Below are 9,678 nucleotides of genomic sequence, written 5' to 3' on the forward strand. Positions count from 1 at the left end.
TTCCTTTGTGGTTATCTTAATATTTACCCCTATTTTTCCAAGTTTAAACCAACCTTTTATTTCTTTATATCACCTTGACTTCCTCTCCATATGAAAGAGCTATGATTACATTTTTTAGTCCCTCTTTTTTGTTTTAGTGTTGTCATCTTTTACATATTGATGTCTCTGTTTCCCTATTTTTAGTGTTTTAGCTTGGATTTATTTTTTGTCACTTCCCTATCTGGGTTGATATCTGGTTGCTCGGTCCTGTGTTCTAGTCTTGGGTTGTTATCTGATGTTATTGATTTCTTAACCAGAGGACTCCCTTTAGTATTTCTTGTAATTTTGGTTTGCTTTTTGCAAATTCCCTAAACTTCTGTTTATCTGGAAATGCCCTAATTTTGCCATCATATTTGAGAGACAGTTTTCCTGGATATATAATTCTTGGCTGACAACTGTTTTCCTTCAAGGCTTTATATATGTTATCCCATTGCCTTCTTGCCTGCATGGTTTCTGCTGAGTAGTCCAAGCTTAATCTTATTGACTCTCATTTGTAGATGACTTTTCATTTATCCCTAGCCACTCTTAAAATTCTCTCTTTTTCTTTGGTTTTGGAAAGTTTGATTATAAGATGCCTTGATGATTTTCTTTTGGGATCTACTTTATGTGGGATTCAATGAGCTTCTTGGATATCTTCTCATCTTTCATGACATCAGGGAAATTTTCTTCCAACAAATCTTCAACAATTCTCTCTGTATTCTCCGATATCCCCCCCATTCTGGTACTCCAGTCACTCATAGGTTATTCCTCTTAATAGAGTCCCACATAATTCTTAGGGTTTCTTCATTTTTTTAAATTCTTTTATCTGATTTTTCCTCATATAAGTTATTGTCAAGTGCTTTATCTTCAATCTCACTAATTCTGACTTCCATTGCCTCATTTCTGCTCCTATGACTTTCTATTGAGTTATCTAATTCTGAAATTTTATTGTTAGTCTTTTGGATTTATGTTACCTGTCTCTGTATGGATTCTTGCAGCCTGTTATATTTGTCATTATGCTCTTGAATAACCTTCTTAAATTCCTCTATTCCTTGGATTGTTCTGTGTTTTGCCTTATCTCCTTCTTGATTTCTTGAAGAGTTCTGTATATTGTATATTCTACCTCTGGTAATTCCAAGAAGTTATCTTCCTCCAGAAGGTTTTTGATTCTTTGTTTTGGTGGCCTTCTGAAGTCATCACTGTCTGCCTCTTTATCTGATTTGATATTGACTGTTGTCTCCAAGCCATCAATCAGTTATTATATTTATTTATTTTATGTTTGCTTACTGTGTCCTAGCTTCTTATTTTGTTTTGTTTTAATATGCCCATATAGGCTGCTCATGTGGGCTAGTTTGATTATTGGCACCTTTGAAGCTCTCATGTCCTGTCTCTAGGTGGCTAGAGCTGTTACTAGGTATGTGAGCCCAAGAGTCCATTTATTTTTCTTGTGTGGATTCAGCTCAGGTGTCCAGGTCCTCAGTCACTGAGTGTGTGGTGCAGGCTCTCACCTACAGTCCTATACAAGCAGGGGTGATTGGAGTAGGCACAGGTATCTGGCTGCAGTAGAGGGCCATGCACTGATTAAGGCAGGGGCTGAGTGCTGCCCCCGAGTGGGTGGAAGGTATGTCCCTGTTCCCTAGAATGTGTAAGTAGGTGGGTTTTACACCTGGACTATGGGCACTCAGTGCTGTTGGCTGTAAGGACAGGGAGGCACCACTTATTCTCAGGCCCCTGATGTGTGAGGTGAGGACCATGCTTAATGGGCAGGGTGGTGTCAAATGTCACAAATCTGCCACTCCTGCTTATAGCAGATACAGATGAAAATAGGCTTCGTGTATATACCCTGGTATACTGTGTTAATGAGAGCCTATGCTGTAGAAATGAGCCCACACTGGTCTATGCCAGTGTGAAAGACATTCAAAGTCCATGGACACCTTATATCTGTGCCTAGGCAAAGGGGCAGTGCCTGCCCTGAGTACCCAGCTTAGGGGAGTTGGCAGATTATTTTTTCCCTGTTTGTTAATTTCTTCCCTCTCCAAAGCTGGGAGAATGGCTCAGAGCACACAAGAGGTCCTACTTCCAGCCCAGGGAGCACAGCAATCTCTGAAGTTGTAACTGGGACCCAGAGCAGAGCGGGGAGGGAGCAGGTAAATGAGAGAGAAGTATTTCCCAAAAGGAGGGTTTTTTGTTTGTTTGTTTGTTTTTGGAACCACGTGGAAGGTTAGATGCTTGTACTTATCTTTTGCTGATCAAGCACTGTTTCTCGCTGGTTCTGGTGGTTTGAGCTGACTCTCCTCTGCTTGGTCTCTCCTGATATGGAAAATGCATCCTGAGCACCACTGCTTGCCTCACTGCTTGCACCATCCGATCCAGCCTGCAGGGTGCTGGTTTCTGCCAGGTCAGTTCTGGCAAATCCTTGCTGCTTCTGAACCGTCTCTCCCTCCTGCTGCTGCTCAGTCTGATTACTCAACTTTGTCTTTGATGTTCAGGTCTCCTAGATTGTCATACATAATTGATTCACTTGTTGTTTCTGGTCTTTGTTGTAAGAACGACCACAGAATGCGTCTGACTACTCCACCATCTTGTTCCCTCTCATTTGTAGGGATCTTGATTGCTTTTCCCTTCCACAAGATGTTACCTTGGTTGATGATGACATTGTTAACATTATGCTCTTTGGACCTAGTAAGGAAGAAGTATCAATGACTCTAGACTTATTGGTAAGCCATTTGCATGCTAGAGGGTGGGAAATTAATCTGACAAAAATTCAGTTGCCTTCCACCTCAGTGAAATTTTTAAGGGCCTGGGGGTGTTGGGCATATCAAGATATTCCTTCTAAAGCAAAGGATAAGTTCTTACATCTGGCTCCTCCTATAACTAAAATGGAGGCAAAATGCCTGGTGGGCCTCTTGGGATTTTGGAGGCAATACATCCCTCATTTGGCCTACTCTGGCCTATTTGTCAAGTGACTCAAAGAGCTGCTAGTTTTGACTGGGGCTTTGAATAACAGAAGGCTCTGCAGCAGGTTCAGAATGCCGTGGAAGCCACTCTGCCACTTGGTCATATGATCTGGCTGATCCAATTGTGCTTGAAGTGTCAGTTGCAGTTAGAAATGCTGTTTGGAGTCTTTGGCAGGCCCCTATTGGTAAATGACAGTGCCAACCCTTAGGATTTTGGAGCAAAGCCATGCCATCCTCTGCAGATAACTACTCTCCTTTTGAGAAACAGCTTTTGGCTTGTTACTGTACCTTCATAGAGACTGAACGTTTAACCAAGTCACCATGCAGCCTGAGCTGCCCATCATGCACTGGTGTTGTCTGACCCACAGAGTCATAAAGTTGGACGTGCACAGCAGCACTCCATCATTAAATGGAAGTAGTATATAAGAGATCAGTCTTCAGTGGGACCTGAAGGTACAAGTAACTTACATGAGGAAGTGGCCCAAATGCACATGGTCTTCACTTCTGTCACATTACTTGCCCTCCCCTAGTTTGCACCTATAGCTTCATGGGGGAGTTCCTTACAATCAGTTGACTGAGGAAGAGAAAACAGATGCCTGGTTCACAGATGGTTCTGCACAATATGTAAGCATGACTTGAAAGTGCATAGTGGCAGCACTGTAGCCCCTTTTTGGGACCTTGCTGAAGGACAGTGGTGAAGGCAAATCCTCCCAGTGGGCAGAATTTTGAGCAGTGCACCTGGTTGTTCATTTTGCTTGGAAGGAGAACAGCCAAAAGTGTGATTGTATACTGTGGTCAGTGGTTTGGCTGGATGGTCAAGGACTTGGAAGGAACATGACTGGAAAATTAGTGACAAGGATGTACAGGGAAGATGCATCTGGATAAGCCTCTCTGAATGGGCCAAAGAAGTGAAAATATTTGTGTCTCATGTGAATGCTCACCAACGGGTGACCTCAGCAGAGGAGAATTTGAACAATCAAGTGGATAGGACAAAGTATTCTGTGGATACCAGTCCACCTCTTTCCCCCAGCCACTCTTGTCATTGCTCAAGGGACTCATGAACAAATTGGCCATGGCCAGGGATAAAAGTTATGTGTGGGCTCAGCACCATGGACTTCCACTCACCAAGGCTGACTTGGCTACAGCCACTGTTGAGTGCCCAATTTGCCACCAGCAGAGACCAACACTGAGTCCTCGATATGGCACCATTCTTAGGGTCAATCAGCCAGCAACCTGGTGGCAGATTGATTACGTTGGACCAATTCCATCATGGAAAAGACAGCGTTTTGTTCTTACTGGGATAGACACTTCCCTGGATACGGCTTTGCCTTCCCTGCATACAATGCTTCTACCAAAAGTATCATCTGTGGACTCACAGAATGCCTTATCTACTGTCATGGTATCTCACACAGCATTGCCTTGGATTAAGGAACTCACTTCACAATAAATGAAGTCTGGCAATGGGTCTATGCTTATGGAATTCACTGGTCTTTCCATGTTCCCCATCATCCTGAAGCAGCTGGCTTGATAGAATGATAGAATTGCCTTCCAAAGACACAATTATGGCACCAGCTAGGTGTCAATACTTTGCAGGGTTGGGGCTATGTTCTCTATGAGGCTCTATATGCTCTAAACCAGTGTCCAGTATATGGTGCTGTTTCTCCCATAGCCAGGATTCATGAGTACAGGAATCAAGAGGCAGAAATGGGGGTGGAACCGTTCACTATTAACCCTAGTGACCCACTCACGAAATTTTAGTTTCCTGTCCACGAGGCCCTACGCTGTGTGGGTTAAGAAATATTAGTTTCAAAGAGAGGAATGGTCCCACCAGGAAACACAACACTGATTCCACTGAACTGGAAGTTAAGAATACCACCTGGCCACTTTGGGTTCCTGATGCCTCTGGATCAACAGGCAAAGAAGGGAGTTACTTTATTGGCTGGTATGACTGATCTTGATTACCAAAGGATAATCGCATTGATATAACATATTGGAGGTAAAGAAGAGTATGTCTGGAATACAGGAGGTCCATTAGGACATCTCTTAGTACTACCATGCCCTGTGACTAAAATCAATAGAAAACCACAGCATCCCTATTTTGACATGACTACTAATGGCCCAGACCCTTCAGGAATGAAGTTTTTTTGCAGGGTAGTGAATTACTTAATATGGCCCTTCTAGCCATAGTTGTAACTCCCAGCAACAGATTAGGTGGAACTATGCAAATAAGGTGTTTGTGGCCCACCAAGGGATTGGATAGCTTGCTAATAATGCGAAAAAGGTAGATGTCACCCTTGTGTGGGTGGGACCATGCAAATAAGGTGTATGGAACCCTAACGAGGGGACTGGTCAGTTTTGCCATCCCACTAGGCTTAAAAGAGAGCCTATTCCAAAGCAGAGGGGGGACCTCACTACCACCTAGAAAGAAGGGATAGGAGTGGAGTGTATCCTTTGCCCCCGGTGTCCCTGCATTGGGCATCTCCTGGACCAAGGAGAGAGAAAGCTGTAACACCAGAGACAGTGAGAGACAGCAAGAATCAGCAGTAGAGAAATGGCAGCAGCAGAGGCAGCAGAACCAGGAGACTGTCAGGAGATAGCGCCTTGGGCTTCCTGGCCCATAGAGCAAGAAAGTTGAGCGCCGTTGGGCAGGAGGCTTGCTGATGGAGTTGGGTGCCTCTGGTCAGTTGGTGGAGCTAGGCTGGCTGACCTATGGAGCTAGAGAGCTGAGTGCCTTCAAGCCAAGGCTTACTGGCATACTGGATCCATACTTATCTGTGGAGCTAAAAAGGTTTGTTAACACTTGCTCTAGCAAGGCAGAGGCCAGATCATCCCAAGACTCCGGAGGGGGCTGAGGGCCAGGGAAAGGCCTGCCTGTGTGTAGGCTGAGAAGCTATCCTGACCGAAGAACTGTATCCTGAGACTTTCCTGATCTTGAATTGTAACCTGGTACTTCCCTAATAAACCCCATAATTGTCAGTATCGTCTGTGAGTTCTCTGTGGCCATTGCAATGGATTATTGAACCCAGTGGAGAAGTAGAGTGCTGTGAGAGGGACGGCTTCGTGTCAGAATTGGTAAAAATATTGGAGAGAGGAAGCATGTCTGGCCTCCACCTTAGAGGAATTAGCTTTGGGCTAGTGATCTTGATTGTCCTTCCCCCTTGTAAAGTTAGAGGAGGTCAGATACCGCCATGCCATTTTTACAGTTTGTCATCTTACCAGGCAAAGAACCACAATCAGCTGAGGTGCTTGCTGAGGGCAAAGGGAATAAAGAATGAGTGGTGGAAGAAGGTAGTTCTAAATACCAGCTACAACCATGTGACCAGTTGCATAAACAAGGATTGTAATTGCTATGAGTATTTCTGTATTTCTTCCTTGTTTTGTTATATGTGTGTGTGTGTGTGTGTGTGTGTGTGTGGATAGCTATCAAATATCTTTGTTTCCTTCCCTCCCTTATTCCATTGCTCATTATAAAATATAAGATGTAAATGGGGTTAGTGCATTTTTGATTGTATGCATGTTAGTTGTATCATGTTAGGTGCAAGTATGGCTTTATAATTGTCTTCATTTAGAAATTATGTATGATTTAAGGAGATGTGTATCGGTGCCAAATTGACAAGAGGTGGACAGTAATGGTTAAGGATATGTGTCAACTTGGCCAGACCATGGTTCTTCAGTGGTTTTGCAGATACTATGTAATCATCCTCCATTTTGTGATCTGATGTGAGCAGCCACTCAGCTGAAAGGGGAGCTTCCTTGGGGGTGTGGCCTGCATCCGATATATATGGATGTTCTGGCAAAGTTCCCTCTCTCTCGATCCTGCATCTGACTCGTCCTCTGACCTCCAGTTCTTGGGACATGGGCCAGCAATGTGCTGCCTAATGTGCTGATTTTGGGATTCACCAGCTCCTGCAGCCCCATGAGCCAGCAGCCTACCATCTGACCTGCTAATTTTGAGTTTGTCAGCCCCTGCAACCATATGAGTAACGAGAAGCTTCCAGCATGATGCCTGACTTGCCATCCTCCACAACTGCATGAGCCATTTCCTTGAAATAAATCTTTCTATATGTATTTATATATATACACTTCACTAGTTTTGCTCCTCTAGAGAACCCAGCCTATGTCAACAATACAGAACATATCACAAGACAAAGTGCTGTGGACAATGAGAGGAAGGAGAACACACATCTGGTGCAGCAGGGATGAAGGAAGACTTCCTGCGGAAGGACCTTGGAGTTAGATGACACAACAAAGGAGACTATCTCCCTCTGAGAAGAAGCCTTCTTGGGTAGGGATACTGGACAGGTAGAGTGAGCAGCTTGAAACTGCAGAGGGATCAAGGGGTGAGAAGAGGGAGGGAATTGGAATCTACTGCTTTAGAGAGCCAAAGTTGCAGTAGAAGTTTTTGGTTATGGCAGATGCAAGAACTCTGATTGGGAAAAGAATTATCCCTCCTATTCTATGGCCTGGACTATAGACTAAGCTGAGAAGGCACACACAACTGCTCCCTGGGAGAGGAGAACAGTGATTGTCCGTGTAGTACCGCTCCCGCCTTTGTGAGCTCACCCCCACCACCAACCACTGCTACCGTGAGGGTCTCCTGGGACCTGAGATTGGCAGGTCATCTTGCCCCCAGGTGGTTCTCAAATGGGTCATAGTAGTAGTTTAAATAAATTAATCAAGAGCATAATGGTAATAATAATAGCAGACATTTATTGAGTTCTAAGTGCTGCACAAATACTTAATTCTCACATCAATATCATAAGGTGGGTGCTGTTGTTATCCCCATTTACACTCAAGGAAACTGAGGCACAGACATTTAATTATCATGCTAGTAAGAAACTGAGTTGGAAATCAAACTCAATCTGGCTCCAAAGTTCATGCTTATAACTACTAGTTTTAATACTTTGGCCCAGGTCAAAAATTTACTCCTTGTTCTAATTTCTACCTCACAATTGTTCTCAGTCTTGTTTTCCAATATAGCTCACCAGAGCTATATAATGAATCTACAGGATAACATTACAAATACTCCAAAACAAAACAAAACAAAACAAAAAACCTCAACCAACCAAACAAAATATCAGTAACAGAATAACCAAATTTTAATAACATGAGCCCTCTTTATTAAATTTCACAGAAGAAATTAAGATCACCAAATTAAGTGATAGGTGGAAGTCCATAGAAACCTAAGTGTTTTCCTCCCCAGTTTCCTATTCTGGTTCATCCGATCTTGCTCAAGCAGAGGGACTGGCCAGAGCCACAGAATAAAGAGATGGACAGGAAGGACAGGCGTTCATCGGACGGTGTACTTATCCCACTTCTTCTCGGGGTCGTAGGGCTCCCAGCGGCTGGCCGGGAAGATGTGCTTGTTCTTCTCGTACCAGCTGCGCAGCACCACCTTGCCCGCGTGCGACTCATCCTTCTCCATGGTGGCGTCGCTCAGCAGCCGCACGTCGTCATGCACGTCGAAGTTAAAGAGTGGGCCGCTCTTGCCACGCGCTTTGGTGATGATGAAGTCATAGAAGGTGTGGTAGTGAGGCAGGATCAGGTCCTCCTTGATGTACATGAGCTGCTCCACGCCAGCAGCGCGCAGCTCTCTGAAGTCCTTGCGCAGGCTCTGCAGGGCCTTCTTGAGGAACTGCTGCACAGTGCTGCCCTTGTTCATGCGCACAGTGCGCCGGTGCCCCGAGCCATCCCAGTAGCTGAAGGTTATCTCCATCTCTTCGCTCTTGACCTTCTCGCGCTGGGCCTCCCACTTCTTGCGCAGCTCCTCCCGTAGGCGATTCTCTTCCTCTTCACGGTCACGGTCCGGCAGGAAGCTGGTGTCCACGTCGGGATTCTTCCCCAGGTTTTTCCTCTTCTTAGTCACCTCTGCCCTATCAGGCTCCTGCTCACGTGTGCCCTCCTCCTCCTCGACCTCCTCCATCGAGAAGGACAAGCTGGAGATCTTGCGCTTCTGCTCGTGCCGGCGCGCCTTCTCCCTCAGCGTCTCCAGCTGCAGGCGGCGCTCCTCCAGCTGCTCTTTCTTGGCTAGCTGCATCTCTCGCTCCTTCAGCAGGGACTCCTGTTTGGCCTTCATGTCGTTTAGGGTCACCAGGCCCACCGTGCTCGACTTCAGTTCTGCTTCCACCGCGTCGTAGTGTGCCGAGAACATCCTGTCCACCTTTGACTTGGTGATGGTCTCCTGTGCGATACGCTGCTTCAGCACCTCCATCTGCTCTTTCTGCTTCTCCCTCTTCCGGATCAGGTGCATGGCGCGGCCCGCCTCCCGCATGGTGCCCTTGTACTGGGCCATGGCTAGGGTTCAGGGAGCTCAACTCGTTTCCAACGTGTTGGAGTTTTGGCGCTAGGTCATGGATTCTGTATGAAGAAAAACACAGTGTTAGAAAGGGATCAAAATAACAGCTTTATTAGTGGTCTAGGATCACCAAAGTCTAATAAAACTTCCTGGGATAGTGAGATGTTCTATAGCACTTTGATCAATATGGTAGCCAGTAGCCATCTGTGGCTTCTGAGCACTTAAAATGTGGCTAGTGCGACTGAGGCACTGATTTTTAAATTTTATTTAATTTCAATAGCCACATGTCACTACTGGTTTCCATACTGGACAGCACAGGCTAAATATTAGGAGTTGCACAGAGAGAGAGTTTGTCTAATTTACCTAATCAGGTACCCTTACCTGTCCAGGTACCCCATCAAGCATAGA

General features: G+C 45.2%; 1 protein-coding gene across 1 annotated transcript; it reads right to left on the bottom strand.

Moving 5' to 3' along the window:
* Nucleotides 1-8,215: 8,215 nt before the first annotated feature.
* Nucleotides 8,216-9,267, bottom strand: FAM50B (family with sequence similarity 50 member B). Its single transcript, XM_004387559.2, has one exon. It carries the CDS (start codon nucleotides 9,265-9,267, stop codon nucleotides 8,266-8,268), a length of 1,002 nt encoding a protein of 333 aa, XP_004387616.1. The 3' UTR covers nucleotides 8,216-8,265.
* Between the last annotated feature and the right edge of the window lie 411 nt (nucleotides 9,268-9,678).

The sequence above is a fragment of the Trichechus manatus genome, unplaced genomic scaffold (assembly GCF_000243295.1).
Source record: "Trichechus manatus latirostris isolate Lorelei unplaced genomic scaffold, TriManLat1.0 scaffold00188, whole genome shotgun sequence".
In the NCBI taxonomy this organism is placed as follows: domain Eukaryota; kingdom Metazoa; phylum Chordata; class Mammalia; order Sirenia; family Trichechidae; genus Trichechus; species Trichechus manatus.